Genomic DNA, 20478 nt, shown 5'->3' with positions numbered 1-20478 from the left:
CACCTAATTAGTTAAGGGAGACAGATTAATAGTCCAGTCAACTGATCAATATCTGTTGTGAGGAGTAGGTCAATCTACAAGGTCAGTGGGTCATGGTCGTCATCAGGGGGGTCAGGGAGCTCTGGCAACTTTATCAGCTTCGCCAAGGGTCGGGTGTAGGTCCGCCCTTGGACTATGACCTTTGCCGCTCTGACCTTCCCATCGGCACCAGTGATCACTTTGCTTACGAGGCCGGCCGGCCACGCAGCTCGGGGTAGTGACTGGTCCATGATCATAACGACTGTGTCCACCTTCAGGTTGTCCCGGTCCTTTACCCACTTCTGCCGGGCTGGACGGGATGGTAGGTAGCTTGGGAGGAAGCGGGCCCAAGACTGCTCGATCTGTGCTCGGTTGTGTTTCCACCTCCTCCGTCCGTTCCTCTTGTTCGGTCTGTACCCCGTCTGAGGAGGGGCCGGTTCCGGCCGCCCCGTCAAGAGGTAGTTTGGGGTGCTGGGTTCGAGGTCAGCTATGTCGCTTGGAGCGCAGCTGAGGGGGGTGGAGTTCGGAACTCCCTCTTCTTGAGCCCACGGTTCTCTCCCAGGCTTCTCGTCTAATGTCAATAGCCTCTCAACGGGCTGTACGAGAGAGTGGCCTGTGTCGCTCACCTTTGCGTACAGGCAGCGTGTAGACGTGGGTTGGCTGGAAGGCCCGGAGAGAGGGCCTTGGAGCGTCCAGCCCAGGCGGGTCTTGACCGCGACTGGGCATCCTTTGGGTCCGATGTGGGCCGCCTCGATTGGGACAATGAGGTCCGCGTGGTCGGAGCCTATGAGCAGGGTCGGTGTGGCGCCGTCGATGAGCGGTATAGGTAGTCTGCGTAGGTGCGCGTATTTCTCCGTCAGCTGTGTGATGGGGTAGTTGTAGCTTGACAGACCTATGTCATGGCCTGTAAATGCCTTAGTGATGCTGTACCGCTTCTCGGGCTGCCCGACCGCTGCTATTGTGAATGAGACGTTCTTGCCCTTTATGGTTTTTAGGTCTCTCTGAATAGTACGGATTGTCATTGTTTCTTTGGTACCCCGCAGTCCCAACTGGGCTGCGGCGGAAGCGAGGAGGAGAGTCTTTTCCGACCCATCATCTAGGACGGCGTAAGTGTCCATGACCTTGTCCTCGTAGCTTAGGAGCACTCTGACCACTTTCATGAGCACTCGGGGGCTCCCGCTATGCTTGGGGTCTATGTGGAGCACTCCTGTTGGTCGGTTGCCTTGTTTGGCTAATCTTCGCTGGTGGGCCCCGCACAGTGATGCGCGGTGAGCGGCGCCCGCCTGGTCCGCCTCACGCCACTGATCAATTTCGCCGGGGTTCAGTGTCTTGTATTCGTCGCACTGTGCCAGCCAGTGTCCGCCGTCGCAGTAAGTACAGGCGATCTCCCATTCCTCTCTGGCGGGGGAGTTGTAACTCGGCGGTGGTGGCGCCGACTCGTGGTAGTACGGGTGGTGCTGTGGGTCCCCGTGTCTGCTGCAACAGTCAGGACACCAGGGGGTGGTTTCAGGACTGGTCTGTGGTGACACCGCCTCGGCCTGGTACATCACCGTGACGGGCCTACTTTGGTTTCCTGGCGAACGCTTGTTGCTCTCATGCAGGACTTCTAGATGGGCGCCGTCACACTTGCCGCATCTTTTCTTCAGGTGGCAATCGGCTGCCATGTGGCCGCGCGCGCAGCGGAAGCAGCAGCGTTTGTCCTTAAGCCACTGACCTATTTCGGCTGTGGTTAAGTCTTTGAAGGCGTCGCACTGTAACAGCTGGTGTTCACTGTCACAGTACTGACAGACAGCCTTCCACTTCTCCTTGTGGGGGTTGTGGCTCGTGTGCCGTGACACAACCTCGGCCTGGTGCATCACGGTCACGGACCGGCGGTTGTCGTTGAACCTTCTCGGTCCATCTCTAGGGTCAGAGCCACTCCACACGAATGTGTCCAATCGTAGACTGCTGACCTCCCTGGCGAGGAAGTCAGCCAGGTCTAGGAGGGATGGTTCTGGGCTGTTGGGGTCACTGTGGTCTCTCTGCCGCCGAAAACGCTCTTGACGGGCTGGAGGGAGCTTCTCCAGTATCCGCTCCACGTTCGAATTTGCATTCAGTTCATATCTCCCCTTCTCCTTTTGTGACCCCAGCATCCCCACGAGGGATTGTACCTTAATAGAAAGGTCATCGAGTGCTCTATTGTCTTTGGCTGGGGGGAGGCGGTCGATATCTCGTATTTCTTGGATCACGTAATCCCATATGCGTCCATAGCGCGCGTCGAGGGCCACCAGAGCATCTGAGTAGGGGGTTCCTGAGTTCGAATATGCCAGCGCTATGTTATGCGCTCTGGGCACTTTAAGATGCTTGAGGAGGATGGCATATTTATAAGACTCGTCGTGTACATCGGACATTATAGTCTCTAAACACATGCGTAGTTCTGTGTACTGTGCTCTGTCCTCACACGTAAAGTCTGGGAACGTCGGTGTTCCAAGGTAAGATGCCATGGATGGCTGGGACACCGATGAGCGTAGGGGGAGAGGCCTCCTTGGCGAGTCTCCCCGTACGTGGGGTAGTGGGTTAGTGCTGGGTGGGTACCAGAGGCCGGGCCCCCAGGTGCTGCTCCTCGGTGCTGACTGTGTATTAAACTCAACCCTGGTTTGGGTCGGGGGTTCGTAACGCAGTGGCTCGGGGCTGGGGTCGGGGCTGTACTGGGCCTCCTGGTCCAAGATAGGTTCGTGCCGGTGGGCTTGATGTCCTCCCCCGTCCTCCGCTAGGTCCTGGAGTCTCTTAGTTAGTTTCTCGGCGACGTAGGCGGGATCTTCCCGGTGGCTGGGTCCCGTATAGACTGGTCGGGGAGGGGGCTCGGCGACGTAGGCAGGTTCTTCCTGCTGGCTGGGTCCCGTGTAGACTGGTCGGGGAGGGGGCTCGGCGACGTAGGCAGGTTCTTCCTGCTGGCTGGGTCCCGTGTAGACTGGTCGGGGAGGGGGCTCGGCGACGTAGGCAGGTTCTTCCTGCTGGCTGGGTCCCGTGTAGATTTGTCGGCGAGGGGAAGGTGCCCTCGACCCGTGTCGTGATGATCTCCGGGAGCTCCGTGTGGAGGAATGGGGGGTCGCCCTGGCGATCAATTGTTCTATCATCTGCGCCTGCAGCCGGTCGCGCTCCGCTTCGCGCTGTGCATTGGCGTGTTCTCGCTGGATGTTCTCTTCAGTCTGGAGGCGCCTCTCCTCCAGTTCTCTTTCCACTGCAGAATGTTCGCGCTCACTCTGTTGTTGCGCTTGGAGACGTTCGCGCTCCACTTCAAACTGTTCGCGCGCACTCTGTTGTTGCGCTTGGAGGCGGTCGCGCTCCACTGCAGACTGTTCGCGCGCACTCTGTTGTTGCGCTTGGAGGCGGTCGCGCTCACCCTGGATACGGTCTCTTTCGGTTGAAGCTGTCAGCGTGGCGATGAAGGCTTGCGCTAGTCTCTGGTCAGCCTCGCTGGGGGATGACACTGATGGAGGTGATCGGGCGCTGACAGGGCTTGGTGGAGACCTGTTCTCTTGGCACACTCCGAGGTCCATCTCTTGAGCGCTGCTTCTTGATTTCTCCCGCGCCCCGAGGTCTATCTCTTGAGCGCGGTACTCTTCTCTTGGTTGCGCGCGAGGTCTGTCTCGGGTACGCGCTCTTGGGTTGGTTGTGCGCCGGGGTCTATCCCTGGAGCGCTTTCTTTATCCTGGGGCGCTCCGGGGTCTATCCCGGTGACGCTGTCTGGAGGTATAGTCACGTCATGTCCCGCTTGGTCCCCCCCGTGAGCTAAGTCAGTTTCGTTTGAACCCACTGGGGTCTCTACTGGCAGGGCCGCCAAGTCTATAGGAGTGGGCATGCTTAAACTATCCGTTTTATCCGTATTTTACGTCTTTTTAGATAAGCTAGGGGGTAAAACGAAAGCGAAGTCCTCCAGGTAAGGAGGTGGCTGACGTTTGCGCTGCGGGCGTTCTAGCTTGGGGGAGCCGTTTGGAGAGTGTCCACCGCTGGCCATGTCAATATTAATATTATATTAAATATTACTGATACCCTCCGGCTCGAAGGACCAATTGTAACTGAGGGGTTACAAAACCCTGACTGTATTAAAGATTGTGATAGATTAAACCACTGCTAGGTATGTACTTTAATTACTGGCCAGACAGTACATCGAATATAGATGGTGAAAACTCATAATAACACGGCATTGACAAAGAAATAGTATTTGAGGGTATTTTATTATTACGCAACATTAGGTTACAGAATGAGAATTAGGGTCGCGCTTGTATGGCGAAGAATATGCATAAAATCAGTCAGTAACATGAGTCACTGGGAATAGCAGGAAGAGGTGGAAGAGGTTAACATGTCATCCAACTGAAGGCACTTGCAACTGTATGATATCCCTGTCACCATAATAGAGTGCCCCCTACTGGATAACAATAACACAGTTCATGAGCCCTGAGTCCTACCCATGTAGCCACACTGCAGAATGATATGTCCCATTACCTCTCTCTCTCTCTCTCTCTCTCTCTCTCTCTCTCTCTCTCTCACTAGGTGGCCATAATCGCAGGGAACTTTGAGTTGGCTGAGCTTGTAAAGAAACACAAAGAGACAGACGTAGGTGAGTAACTATTCTACAGCTCCTCTGTCTATCTATCCATCAATGCAGCCACCCACCCACCCATCCATTCATCCATCCCCACATTATTCCTATGGAGTGTTTTCCTGAATCACCCTTGGGATACGTTTTCTTGATCCTCCTAAATTAACTGTGGATAATCCATCCTACACAGGATTATTAGAACCCTTCCAAGAGGATACAAGTAGATGTTTACACTACTAGTTCTCACTGGTTGATTACATTGGGAGAAATGATCAATGCCTCAGTTTTCCACATGGCCTGGCTGGATTTTTGTTGATGACCACTGGGCAGAATTTCAGAAGGTATACCATGTTTTTGTTATCATCATCATCATCATCATCATCATCATTATCATCGTATGATAGAATTCATTGAATTGGCTAAATGCAGACCAGAGCTGTCACGCACGCACGCACGCACGCACGCACGCACGCACGCACGCACGCACGCACGCACGCACGCACGCACGCACACACACACACACACACACACACACACACACACACACACACACACACACACACACACACACACACACACACACACACACACACACACACACACACACACACACACACACACACACACACACACACACACACACACACACAATAAATTCAGATGAATTGAGACAGTCTGGCAATATTCCTAAACTTCATACACTATTCTGAGTACCTGAGTGATGATGCAAGGCTACAGTCCCATGGTGGTAACTAAAGACACTGAGACCCACTTGAAAGCAAACATAAAATGGTAAATGGTGCATTTTATATAGCGCTTTTGTTCAAAGCGCTTTACAATTTTGTTCCTCACATTCACCCATTTGCTCACACATTCATGCACGGACAGTGAAGGCAACCATGCAAGGTGCCAACCCGCTCATCGGGAGCAATTAGGGGTTAAGTGTCTTGCTCAAGGTCAAGGACACTTCGACACGCTGCCCGGGATGAGCGGGAACCTTCCAATCACCAGAAGACTGCTCTACCTCCTGAGCCACCATTGCCCCCTCATCACAAATTACTTGAGGCAGAGGTGTTTTATTTGAAAATGGATGGGATTGAGGCTGAGCAGGTAAAACATCCTTGAAGACTGAAAGGTCCTTCTACTCATGGAGATTATAGACATCCAATCAGACCTTGACAGATCTCAACATCCAAATTACAGTGGAGAAATGCAGCTATTGCCCTTTGTGTGTGTGTGTGTGTGTGTGTGTGTGTGTGTGTGTGTGTGTGTGTGTGTGTGTGTGTGTGTGTGTGTGTGTGTGTGTGTGTGTGTGTGTGTGTGTGTGTGTGTGTGTGTGTGTGTGTGTGTGTGTGTGTGTGTGTGTGTGTGTGTCATTAGAACATGCGATGACATGCGTAGTGGGCGTGTCAACGCGCAATTGTCATTTCATATTAGACACCTTCAATTTTAGAAGCTATGACATCTAGCTATTCAGCCCTGCGTTCGACAGCTCTGTAACAACTCATCTCATGAGTCACGCTGTTTCTATGTGCAACGAAAACTCTGTGAGCAACGGGGTCCAACATGCTTTGCATCCTCGCCATTCCTAATAGTATACCCACGTCGTGCTAAAAACCTTAACTGATGTTAGCTGCTAACTCTAACTAAGCTAACCTGCTAACGCTAACTACTGTAAGCTGTCCCTGGGAATGCTCAGAGGCATCCAATAGTGAGGGAAAGGGGGGCTGAGAGTCTCTCTCTCTCTCTCTCTCTCTCTCTCTCTCTCTTGAACCTATTTCATTCAAAAGGAAGATATTGATAGCTCAGCAGCTGTAACAGAATAATTTTATAATTTATAATAGTTTATAATAGTTTCAATAGCATTTAAATTATAATGAATTAAAGAATTGTATAAAGAATTGTCCAATAATAATAATAATAATAATCTAATAATATATTACATTACCTTTCCTATCTTTATCGAAGTTTATCGAAGAAAAATACACTATATGTGACTGGCCGTGGGGAGGATGGACTTGTTGAGGCAACGTAATTAATTTTTTTACATATTATGAAAGTACAGATTCATACCTTCAAAATAAGCCATCCTATGAATCATGGTGATATCAGAAAACGCATTCAGAGATGAATGGCCTTCGAACTTTGTGGAGAGTTTCACACCTGTGTGTTAAACAACTACAACCCTACCCAGAATGCATTGTATTCCATGGCCCCCCTCTCTCTCTGGGGACATTAACACCTTGCGTCAGGCTCTTTTGTTATGTCAATTTGTTGGAAGCCTCACATAAGCCATGTAATGTTGGGGGTCAAGGTATTGGCTGAACCAGGAAGGAAAGGCTACATCAAAATAACTGTGTTTTGTTTCGTAGTGTGACTTGTCGTACAGACCTTGTAAGTCTAAAAGCTAAATGTAAATGTATTATAAGGAAAATGGGGGACCCTGATATAAACAAGACGAATCAAGTGAAAGAGTTAACCTTCTGTAGTGTGGTAGTAAAAGAGTTAAGATTCGCGTCAGATTCAACTCCCACAAAGCTCATTACATGTTCTACCTCGTCTGCAAATCCGTTAGGTGCGTCACCATCATCTTCAGCGTTGCTGTCAGTGACAGTGATTATAGCCCGAAGAACTTCGTCTTCGTTGTCTTCTTCTTCATCTGAACCAGAATCGGAGTTTTTTTCTGGATCCTTTTTATCCGGCAACATGAAATCCGTGATGAATGTTCCCAGTGCGCGTTCGTCTTCAGTGTGCACCGAAATGAGCAAACCGGTTTAACGCTTCGGCAACGGCTCTCGCTGTAGTCTCCATGGTGAATGTCAGGCTGAGCACTGTCTGCTCGCTGTTTAATACCCATCAATGGCAATCTGTTGAATGTCGGATATTGCGTATTGGCTAGACATCATAACCTGGACTATACAGTATAGAGAGAAGGAATAAAACGCTGAGAGACAGAAATTCGTGTATCAAGGAAGCAACATTTTTATTTGTGAAGGTCGCTCTTATATACACACACTCAGCTGATATTAATGAGTCCATCACTCAGCTGGTGTCAATCAGTCAATCACTTTGAATGGATGACGGGAGAGCACACTCATTATTGTCAACACCCCCACTTGCTATCTACTGACCTATCTAAACTGGAGAAGGAAAAATAATAACAAAAAAAAACAATTTAATAACAATCAGTTATTGTAACACTTTTACATTCCATTAATCAAACGAAGGCCGTCATTGATATGGTTCCTCTCCTGAGTGAAACAAGAACATAAATCATTAGATTTCATTATTTACACTGGCACTCTTTTATAACATTTTGAAATAAACAACAAAAACTAAAAATGTGACCACTTGGTCACTACTCACACTGATGTGGTTTCTCTCCCAAACATAACCTTTGTGAACCTATTTAGTTTGTCCTTAGTTGCTGGTTTGGTAAATACATCAGCCACCATTTGATCTGTGGGACAGTATCGCAAACAGATCTGTCCATTTAGTACTGTAGATCTGATAAAATGGTACTTTATATCTATGTGTTTGCATCTTTGTCTGCGGACTGGGTTCTTAGCTAATGCTATGGTTCCCTGATTGTCCTCATGGACAATGGGTGGTGCATACTTACATGCATCCATATGTGTCAGCAGTTGTACCAGGTGTAAACACTCTTGGGTGGTTGCAGCTAGTGCCATGTACTCTGCTTCACATGTGGACAATGCCACCGTCTGTTGCTTTTTGGTCTTCCATGAGACCAATGGACCAGTCTGATGTAGACTAACACAGTACCCTGTTGTGCTGCGTCGGTCTGTGACATCTGCTGCCCAGTCCGCATCACTGTAAGCCTGTAACCTCAAATCAGAATTACACTTCTAGTAACACAACATTTTATCACTGGTGCCCTTTAAGAACCTCAATACATGTTTGACAGTAGCCCAATGTTCCTCAGTTGGTTTGTTAAAATACTGAGACAGTTTACTCACTATGAAACACAGATCTGGCCTAGTACACATAGTAAGATAGATTAGGCTACCGACCACCTCTCTGTACCGGGTGACATCATTCATTAGTCCTGCCCCTTCAGTGTAATCTAGTGCTCACATGGTGTTGATCTGGGTTTACAGTCCTGCATGTCAAACCTCTCTAGCATGTTCTTTACACACTGCTTCTGTGACATTGTCACACATCCATCGCACTGTTCAAAGTCGATTCCTAGGAAGTGTGTCAATCTGCCCATATCCTTCATCTGAAATTTCCTTGTGAGCATCTCTTTTACAGCCTTCATTGCATTCTCATTACTGGCTGCAAGAACTAAATCATCAACCCATATAATCATGATTACCTTCTCATGCTCAGTTTCTCTTGTATATACACAGTGATCAGCAGGGTTTTGCACAAATTCATTCACAATTAGATAGTCATGTAACATGTTGTTCCAATTCCGGCCAGACTGTTTTAGACCATACAGTGACTTCTCTAGTTTACACACCAATGTCTCTGTGCCAGATGTCTGTTCATAACCCTCTGGCTGTTCCATGTATATCTCATAATCTATCGGTGCATGTAGTAGGCAGTTTTAACGTCCATCTGATTTAAAATCAAATTTTCTTGTGCAGCTTTCTGCATCAATACTCTGACACTTGTCAGGTCGGCTGTGGGAGAAAAAGTCTCTCCATAGTCAACACCCCTTCTCTGACTGTAGCCTTTAGCAACATATCGTGCCTTGTATTTATCTGTACCATCTGCATTTTTCTTGATAGCATACACCCATCGACCCCCCACTGCAACTTTGCCCTGTGGCAAGTTGGTCAAAGTAAATGTATCGTTCTCTCTCAGTGATTGCATTTCATCCTCCATGGCACTGACCCATTCCTTTGATTCGGGTGACTTCACTGCATCACTGTAAGTTAAAGGTATGTTACACAACATTTTGTAACAATAATCAACATTAACCTGTGTCTGGTCTTGACTTACTTCATATACACTATCACCAAAATAATCTGGCTTCTTCCGGTCCCTGGAAGGATAGCGAGGAGACTCCTGTTTGACCTCCTGTTCCTCTCTAGCCTGATCCTGGCTGTTCTCTGGCCTGGTCACAGGAATCTGCTGTTTAGCAGTCTCTGGACTAGCATTCATTTGTTTGCTTGTGCTAGCCCTAAGTGGCCCACCAAAATCCTCATCATCTAAGGATATCTCAGTCTGTGTCTGCTGCTCACCTACTGTTTTTGACATAAATCTGACCAGCCTGTGCTTCCTCACCTTTCCACTGTCGGGGTGGAAAACCAGGTATGCTGGGCTCTTCTTGTCATGCCCGACAAAGAAGCCCTTCTCACTCCTAGGGTCTAACTTTTTCTTGTGCTGTCTGTAGGCATAACACAGAGTTCCAAACTTCTGCATCCTAGACATATTAGGACGTTTCCCTGTCAGCAGCATGTGAGGTGTCTGTTTAGTGCGATTGTTAAAACATCTATTCCTTACTTGAGCTGCAGTCTGTACTGCATAAGGCCATAATGCTTTTGGGAGCTTGCTCTCTAATAGCATGCATCTAGCCATGTCGAAAATAGTCCTAAACTGGCGTTCTGCAGTACCATTCTGATGTGGCGAATATGGTGATGAAGTCTCATGCTTTATACCATTTTTCCTCAGTAGCCCTTGGTACTCTTTACCAGTGTATTCTGTACCATTATCAGACCGGATGCGTCTGATCCTCCCATATGAGGCGGTGTCAGCTATGAACTGCTCTGTTGCTTGCACAGTATCACTCTTATGCTTAAGATGATAGATAAACACAGTACTTGAGTAGTCGTCAGTAAACGTAAGTGTAAATCTATGCCCATCTATGGACACTGGGTCAATAGGACCAGCTAGGTCTGTGTGCACCAACTCTAGAACCTTTTTGGCTCTCACATCAGGCTTCCTGTTGAAGCTTTGTACAAACTTTCCCTGAGTGCACACTTCACAGTTCAGTTTAGACTTGTCAATTTTCCCTTTAACACTTTCAGCGCCACGCCTGGTTTTCCGTTTTACCGCTTGAATGCCACCATCGGCGCCAATGTTAACGTTAATATCGCCTAATCTATGTTTTAAATTATGGCTATGTGTCTAATCTGCCCATCGCATTATCAAAGACTATTTTCCAGTCAGTGCTGTGAAGGCAGATTGTTTTTTTATCGCGTCGTTGCCGTTTCAGAGCAGTTAGAAAAGCCCCCGTTTTGATATAAAAAACAGCTCATTCTGGAGCATTCTATGAAAATCGTCTTTTAGTGGAATATTCCACAACGTTGATATTCGTCGGCCTTTTTATGAATCGTTTTCAAATAAACGCTAGATGATCAATATTATACGTGCACGCACGCACATTAAGGCCGCGCACTGATAATCGCTCCGTTGATTTCCTCACTGACTTTTACAGTGAAACCGAAAGAAGACATTTCACAAAACAGCTTATAACTTCATCAAACTTACTCTGATTATCCTACCACTGATAACATAGAGTCCTTACCTGACATCAGATGGTATCCAACTGGTATATTCCAATTCCTGATCACCATTCGAAAAAATCGATACGTGTATGGATCCAACGCGATACAGTAGAACTCCATGATCAGCGGGGATCTGAGGCTCCAGAATGAACTCTAGTAACCCCGGCTGGATCAGTGAACTGGAAAATGTGGAGTACCGGATTTTTTTCCCCATTCATTTTCATTGAGTCCATTCCAAAATCACTTATGTCATCTGGGAGACGACAGGGGGCGCTTTTTTCCACAGTGATCGCCGGCGCCCCTCGGCTATACTCGGGTAGGCTCGGGTGATGCAATAATTTTTCAGATCGCAAAAAAAAAAAAAAAAAAAAAAACGAGAAATCTCGTGAGTGGCACTCAAAGTGTTAATAGTCATACCATCAACAATAGGCTGGAGTTTCTCAACATCAGCATAATTGCAGTGTCCTAGAATTTCATGCCATGTCTGTATATCAAAACAGCCCTTGCTCTGATCACATTGGTCATCCACTATGGGCAAATAATACAGCCTATTATGCTCATGGATGTGAAATTCAGTACCGTCTCTGTGCTGTAGGACGTCTTCTCCTTGTCTGAAGATCACAGTGGCTCCAGTACCAGTGGTGGCTGCTCTCACAGAGAAGATGTCCTGCGGGAATGAGGGGATGTACAGCGCCCAGTGTTGTAGTCAGTCGCCTCCCTCTGCTGTCAATCAAGCACACCTCCGCGTCCCCTCTGCGCTCTGCGACCCCGTTGCTCCTCGTGCCGTCAGCCAACTCCACGCAGTGAGACTCGGCCTGGAATCCGTCATCGAACACTTTGAACTTGGCCAGGTCAGTGATTATATGCGCAGTCGCACCTGTGTCCACCATCAGGCCCTTCTTCTTAACACCGCGTCCTGGATCGCCTTCCCTCGTCAGAAACGCATATGTGTTGTTGTCATGACAACTCACTTGCACAGACACGCCTCGCGCATCGTTCTGCTCCGGCCTCCGTCTGCAGGTCGCCCCTTGATGTGTGGAGCTTTTACAGTGGTGACACCACAGCTTGCGTCGACAGGTCCTTCTCATATGCCCACATCTGTAGCATATAATGTCTGTACGCTGTGCGCTCTGAATGCGCGTGCTCTGGGCATTCTGTGCACCCCGGTCAGACAGGGCTTGGGCTCGCATAACATTGTCATCCGATGTGGTAACGCGCATTTTCTCAGTGTCCTCAAAACTCCTGAGCTTAGTCTTAAACTCAGAAAACACTATAGTCTCATCACTCTGTGTGACATGTATCGCAAAGGGTTTAAATGCATCGGGCAGTCCTTTTAATACCATAGCCACGAGTAGACTATCACTCAAAGTCTCATTTGCGTTTCTCAGTGCAGTTATTGCCCTTTCTGCCCGAATTACATAGTCAGTCACTGTTTCACTGCTAGACTTGTGCAGTGTAGTCAGCTCTATATAGAGACTGATAATCCTTGGCTTCCCTGAACCCGCATAATAATTGCGCAATATTCCGATGGCTTTCCGTCCATCATCAGACGCTTCTCGCATTACCAGCGATAAACTCTTATCGTCCAGAAACTGGATGAGCTCTGCGTATATCAATGCATTTGTCCTTTAGTCTCCGTAGCCGGAGATGGCCCATGAACTTAGTCTCCCACAGTTCATACTTTTGTTCATCTCCGTCAAACGCTAGACGAGACCAACGCGAACTCCCTTCCGATTGTCTGGTCGTCATGATTCTAGCGCTCTGGGCCCATAACCTGTTGAATGTCGGATATTGCGTATTGGCTAGACATCATAACCTGGACTATACAGTATAGCGAGAAGGAATAAAACGCTGAGAGACAGAAATTTGTGTATCAAGGAAGCAACATTTTTATTTGTGAAGGTCGCTCTTATATACACACACTCAGCTGATATTAATGAGTCCATCACTCTGTTACAAAGATTCAGATTCAAGATTCAAAGGTCAGATTAAACCGAATATATATATTTATTACTTGAGATATATTGTATAATATTTGTATATCGTCTGATATCCCTTGTATATTCTTTGTACATATACACGGAATATCCCTTTACCTAGGTACAAGCCAGACCATAATATTCGTTCTCCTATTGGACAGCGACCCCCTAGGCGCCAACGGCCATACCCCCAATGTCTAGTTCAAAGCCACCGCTAAGACATGTCTCAACATGCCCAGGTTTGCGCAGTAATACGAGACAGAACTGAGGTTGGCACTAGATTATTCAGCACAACAATATTTTTTGAGAGAGTGCATGTTGATTTTTCACTATTGGCACTAGATTATTCACCTTACGTATAAATACGTTGCAGGTGGATACAGCAGTTAGTTAACCCAACAAGTTGAAGCCTTCACCACGAGTCAACGACCAAGTGAAGTGAGCAACTTTGCGTCTAAATAGAGCACTTAGAACCGCGTGCGAATAGGATAGTAAAAGTGTCAGAGCTTAGTGAAATAACGTCAAGTTCGACCTAATTAAATGTGAAGTACCGTGCACAGGAGAATCTACACCGGCAAATGCAGAGCCTTTTCCGGCTGGATTATACTGCTTTTGGTACTGTGGCGGCTGGAGCAGAGAACCGTCTACCCCGCTGCTGTGTGGGATCTACCCGTGAGGAGCATCACTCGAGCCCGTCTCTAGGAAGAGGCTGGCTGGCTTTCATCCATGCTGTCCCGCATACTTGGATTATAGCTGCTGCTTTTGTCTGCCGATCGAGGGGAGTATATGTACCGACTCCCGTAGCTGGAGCTTATTGATTCCTCGTTGATCCAGACTTTTGCATCCAAACATTCCTCTCCTCTGCTGGCTTACAACCGGAGGGAACCCCCCTTAGTATCTCCAGCTGACCTACGAGTGTGCCTTATATAATTCTTATGCTACAGGTGGTATTAATTATCCCCATCGTAATATGCTCATGGACTTACGCTCTTGACCTATTCATGCACATTCTTCGCCATACAAGCGCGACCCTAATTCTCAATACTGTAATCTAATATTGCTGCTCTTCTAATAAATATTCCAAACAGGACTTTCTTTGTTAAGCCGTGTTATTGTGTGGGTGTTCATCATATATACCTGTGTACTGTATGGCCAGTAATTAAAGTACATAACTCAGTAGTGGTTTAATGATACCATACTCTCAATACAGTCAGGGAATTGTACCCCTCAGTTACAATTGGTCCTTCGAGCCGGAGCGTATCAGTGTAATATTTAATATAATATTAATATTGACATGGCCAGCGGTGAACACTCCACAAACGGCTCTCCTAAGCTAGAACGCCCGCAGCGCAGACGGCAGCCACCTCCTTACCTAGAGGACTACGCTGCCAGTCTACTACCTAGCTTTATACAGACGTTAAATGCGGAAAAAGCGGATAGTAAAAGCATGTCAAACCCTACCGACCAGGCGACCTTGCCAGTAGAGACCCCAGTGGGTTCTAACGAAACTGACCAAGCCCACGGGGGGGACCAGGGGGGACATGACATGACTATACCCCCAGACAACGTCAACGGGACGGTCCCCGGAGAGCTCCAGGATAAAGAAAGCGCTCCAGGGACAGAACCCGACCCACTACCAGAAGAGAAGCGCGCCCAGGAGACGGACCTCGAGGCGCGCCCAGAGAACAAATCTCCAACGAGCACTGCCAGAAGCCGATCACCTCCGTCAGCGTCTTCCCCCAGCGAAGCGGACAAGATGCTGGCGCAGGCATTCATCGCCACCCTGGCAGCCTCCACCGAACGCGATCGACTTCAAGCGCAACAACTAAGTGAGCGTGAACATTCTACCATGGAAAGAGAACGCCTCCAGGCTCAACAGACGAGCGAGCGCGAACACGCTGCAATCGAGCGAGAGCGCTTCCAGGTGCAACAAAGGAGTGAAGACGACCGCATAAGACTGGAGACCAGACGCCTTCAGACGGAAGAGAACATTGAAAGAGGCCGCGCCGATGCACAGCGCGCCGCCGCCGATGCACAGCGCGACGCCGCCTATGCCAGCGCCAATGCACAGCGCGACGCCGCCCATGCCAGCGCCAATGCACAGCGCGACGCCACCAATGCCCAGCGCGAAGCAGTGCGCGACGCCGCCCATGCCCAGCGCGAGGCAGAGCGCGACCGGCTGCAGGCACAGATGATGGAACAATTGATTGCCATGGCGACACCCCCTCTCTCCGCACGGAGCTCCCGGAGATCATCCCGACAAGGGTCTAGGGCACATTCCCCTACCCGACCAAGCGACCCGGGACCCCGCCAACAGGAGGATCCTGTCTGCGTCTCCGAACCCCCTCCCCGGCCGGTCCATACGAGACCCAGCAACCGGGAAGAACCGGCCTACGTCGCCGAGAGACTGACTAGAAGACTCCAGGACCTAGCAGAGGAAGAGGAAGAGGAAGAGGAGGAATGTCAAGCCGACCAGCAGCAACGTACTCTGGACCAGGAGGCCCAGTACAGCCCCGACCAGCAGCAACGTTCTCTGGACCAGGAGGCCCAGTACAGCCCAGACGTCAGCCCCGAGTCACTGCGCTACAAACCCCCGACTCAACTCACGGGTGAGTTTGACGCACCGTCAGCACCGAGGAACAGCACCTGGGTACCCGGCCCCTGGTACCCACCAAGTACCAACCCACGACAACAGGTACGGGGAGACTCGCCCAGGAGGCCTCTTCCCCAACGCTCACCGATGTGCCAGCCATCCATGGCATCGTACCTTGGCACACCGACGTTCCCAGACTTTACGCGCGAGGACAGGGCACAGTACACGGAACTACGGATGTGCTTAGAGACTATGATGTCCGACGTCCCCGATGAGACGTACAAATATGCTATCCCCCTCAAGCACCTGAAGGTGCCCAGAGCGTACAATATAGCGCTGGCATATTCCAACTCAAGTACGCCATACACCGCGGCTCTAGTAGCCCTCGACCAGCGTTATGGACGCATATGGGACTACGTGATACAGGAAATAAGAGATATCGACCGCCTCCCCCCAGCCAGAGACAACAGAGCATTGGATGACCTCTCTATCAAGGTACAGTCCCTGGTAGGGATGCTGGGGTCCCAAAAGGAAAAAGGGATATATGAACTGTACGCTAACTCTAATGTAGAAAGGATATTAGAGAAGCTCCCTCCCGCCCGACAAGAGCGCTTCAGGCGGCAAAGAGACCACCGCGACCCCAACGGCCCAGAGGCATCCCTCCTAGACTTATCTGATTTCCTCGCCAGGGAGGTCAGCAGCCTACGACTGGACACGTTCGTGTGGAGTGGACCAAGCCCAAGAGAGGGACCTCGGGGATCAAATGATAACCGCCGGTCGGTGACCGTTATGCACCAAGCCGAATCAGTACCGCAGCACAAGAACCACAACACCCCCTCGACGAAAGAGGAGTGGAAGATTGAATGCCAGTACTGTGAAGGGGAACATCGGCTGTATCAATGTGACAAGTTCAAGAAGCTGACCACGGACGAGGTGAGTCAGTGGATCAAAGACCACCGCCGCTGCGCGCGCAGCCATATGGCAGCTGAGTGCCGTTTGAAGAAGAAGTGCAGCAGGTGCGGCGGCGCCCACCTGGAGGTCCTGCATGACATCAACAGGCGTCCGCCAGGACAACAAAGTAGGCCCGTCACGGTAATGTACCAGGCCGAGGCGGTGGCACCAGTACCGAAGATCCACCAGACCGCCCCCTGCTGTACCTACTGCGACGGCGGACACTGGCTGGCACAGTGCGCCGAATATAAGACACTGAACCCCGTCCAAGTTGACCAGTGGCGTGAGGCGGCCCAGGCGGGCACCGCTTACCGCGCAGCACTGTGCGGGGCCCACCAGCGAAGATTAACCAAACCAGGCAACCGGCCAACAGGAGTGCTCCATATAGACCAGCATAGCGGGACCCCCCGAGTGCTCATCAAAGTGGTCAGAGTGCTCCTGAGCTACGAGGACAAGGTCCTGGACACTTACGCCGTCCTAGACGATGGGTCTGAAAAGACTCTCCTCCTCGCTTCCGCCGCAGCCCAGTTGGGCCTGCGGGGTGCCAAAGGAACAATGACAATACGTACCATCAGAAGAGACCAGAAGACCATAAAGGGTGAAAATGTCTCCCGAGAAGCAGTATAGTATTACCAACGTCTTCACCAGCCACGACATAGGCCTGTCACAGTACACCTACCCCATCCCACAGCTGATGGCGAAGTACGTGCACCTACGCAGACTACCTATACAGCTTATCGACGGCGCCACACCGACCCTGCTCATCGGCTCCGACCACGCGGACCTCATTCTCCCAATTGAGGCGGCCCACATCGGACCCAAAGGATGCCCAGTCGCGGTTCAGACCCGACTGGGGTGGACGCTCCAGGGCCCCCTCTACGGACTTGACAGTCCACCCACGCCTACACGCTGCCTGCACACAAAGGTGAGCGACACCAGCCACTCTCTCGTACAGCCCGTTGAGAGGCTATTGACATTAGGCGAGAGGCCTGTGAGAGAACCGTGGGCACAAGAGGGAGTTCCGAACTCCACCCCCCTCAGCTGCGCTCCAGACGTAGCTGACCTCGAACCCAGCACCCCAAGCGACTCCTTGATGGGGCGGCCGGAACCGGCCCCTCCTCAGACGGGGTACAGACCAAACAAGAGGAACAGACGGAGGATGTGGAGGCGCAGCCAAGCACAGATCAAAGCAGTCTCAGGCCCGCTTCCTCCTAACCCCCCTACCATCCCTTCCAGCCCGTCAGAAGCGGGTCAAGGACGGGGACAACTTAAAAGTGGACACAATCGTCATGATCATAGACCAGTCACTACCCCGAGCTGCGTGGCCGGCCGGCCGCGTAAGCAAAGTGATCACTGGTGCCGACGGAAAGGTCAGAGCGGAAGAAGTGCTCGTCCAGGGACGGACATACACCCGACCCGTGGCGAGGCTGATAGAGTTGCCAAGGCTCCATGACGACCATGACCCACTAACTTTGTGAATTGCCCTACTCCTCACAACGGACATTGAGTAGTGGACAAGACGGTTAATCTGTCTCTGCTTATCTAATTAGGTGCGGACTAATTAGGAGGCGGCTGTTACAAAGGGTCAGATTAAACCGAATATATATATTTATTACTTGAGATATATTGTATAATATTTGTATATCGTCTGATATCCCTTGTATATTCTTTGTACATATACACGGAATATCCCTTTACCTAGGTACAAGCCAGACCATAATATTCGTTCTCCTATTGGACAGCGACCCCCTAGGCGCCAACGGCCATACCCCCAATGTCTAGTTCAAAGCCACCGCTAAGACATGTCTCAACATGCCCAGGTTTGCGCAGTAATACGAGACAGAACTGAGGTTGGCACTAGATTATTCACCTTACGTATAAATACGTCGCAGGTGGATACAGCAGTTAGTTAACCCAACAAGTTGAAGCCTTCACCACGAGTCAACGACCAAGTGAAGTGAGCAACTTTGCGTCTAAATAGAGCACTTAGAACCGCATGCGAATAGGATAGTAAAAGTGTCTGAGCTTAGTGAAATAACGTCAAGTTCGACCTAATTAAATGTGAAGTACCGTGCACAGGAGAATCTACACCGGCAAATGCAGAGCCTTTTCCGGCTGGATTATACTGCTTTTGGTACTGTGGCGGCTGGAGCAGAGAACCGTCTACCCCGCTGCTGTGTGGGATCTACCCGTGAGGAGCATCACTCGAGCCCGTCTCTAGGAAGAGGCTGGCTGGCTTTCATCCATGCTGTCCCGCATACTTGGATTATAGCTGCTGCTTTTGTCTGCCGATCGAGGGGAGTATATGTACCGACTCCCGTAGCTGGAGCTTATTGATTCCTCGTTGATCCAGACTTTTACATCCGAACATTCCTCTCCCCTGCTGGCTTACAACCGGAGGGAACCCCCCTTAGTATCTCCAGCTGACCTACGAGTGTGCCTTATATAATTCTTATGCTACAGGTGGTATTAATTATCCCCATCGTAATATGCTCATGGACTTACGCTCTTGACCTATTCATGCACATTCTTCGCCATACAAGCGCGACCCTAATTCTCAATACTGTAATCTAATATTGCTGCTCTTCTAATAAATATTCCAAACAGGACTTTCTTTGTTAAGCCGTGTTATTGTGTGGGTGTTCATCATATATACCTGTGTACTGTATGGCCAGTAATTAAAGTACATAACTCAGTAGTGGTTTAATGATACCATACTCTCAATACAGTCAGGGAATTGTACCCCTCAGTTACAACTCAGCTGGTGTCAATCAGTCAATCACTTTGAATGGATGACGGGAGAGCACACTCATTATTGTCAACACAATCAATTTAATGACGTCACCGCCGTGGCTGCCTGACCAATAAGCATTTAGATGTAAATACAGTAGTGTGGTAGTGAAAGACACAACAACAACAACAACAACAACAACAACAACAACAACAACAACAACAACTTAATTTTATATAGCGCCTTTCAAGGGACCCTGAGTGAACAGACACAATACTTATTATTGATTGAAAACTTTAACAGATTGCAGATCTGTTAAATATAAATATATATATATATAATATATATATAAATAGCGACACACACACCATGGCTGCCTGACCAATAAGCATTTAGATGTGAAAACATAGCCACAAAAGGTATAGTGAAACGGTAATGAAAACAACAACAACCTCTCTCGCTCCGAATGAAAAGGAAGCATATCACTCCGCGTCCTGACCGCCTGTAGCTGTTCCGCAACCGTTCCTACTTCCGGGGTAGGCCTGATTGGCCCCGACAGGCACGTGACCCGCCGCGGCCACGCCCCGCGGCAGCCCCAGGAGCAAGCGCGCTACTGCTGGAGTTCGCTTCGCCTTTCACATCGCTGCCGTTGGCGAAAGCAGGATGAGAGGCGAGAGCGTAGATTTCGCTGTGTATCATTTAATCATTCTTACTGTTACACTGTTAGAGACTGTGCAGTGCACGGCTTTAGTCTCACTCGAGTGAGGAAGACCGCTGGTTCTCCAACATACAGCGGTGTGCTCTTCAGAATGTACCGGGAGAAACGTTTACTGTACCCTGCAGACATAAGCGTCTCACAGGGCTGAGCTGTGCACAGCTTTAGTCTCACTCGAGTGAGGCAGACCGCTGGTTCTCCAACATACAGCGGTGTGCTCTTCAGAATGTACCGGGAGAAACGTTTACTGTACCCCGCAGACATAAGCGTCTCACAGGGCTGAGCTGTGCACGGCTTTAGTCTCACTCGAGTGAGGAAGACCGCTGGTTCTCCAACATACAGCGGTGTGCTCTTCAGAATGTACCGGGAGAAACGTTTACTGTACCCCGCAGACATAATAAGCATATAAGCAGTGCTTACTAACGTTATTAGT

At 49.5% G+C, this 20478-nt stretch overlaps 1 protein-coding gene across 1 annotated transcript in view; it reads left to right on the top strand.

Moving 5' to 3' along the window:
- LOC311247418 (SH3 and multiple ankyrin repeat domains protein 2-like) overlaps window positions 1-20478 on the top strand; it is a gene marked incomplete at its 3' end in the record, with an annotated part of 730890 nt that overhangs the window by 261775 nt on the left and 448637 nt on the right. Inside the window, 1 exon segment of the mRNA XM_084337816.1 lies at window positions 4552-4618. Coding sequence (XP_084193942.1) covers window positions 4552-4618 — 67 coding nt within the window.

Source organism: Notolepis coatsorum (genome assembly GCF_963971535.1).
Source record: "Notolepis coatsorum genome assembly, chromosome: 20".
Taxonomy (NCBI): Eukaryota; Metazoa; Chordata; class Actinopteri; order Aulopiformes; family Paralepididae; genus Notolepis; species Notolepis coatsorum.
Note: the sequence above shows the minus strand (reverse complement) of the source record. Positions and strands in the feature narration are given on the sequence as shown.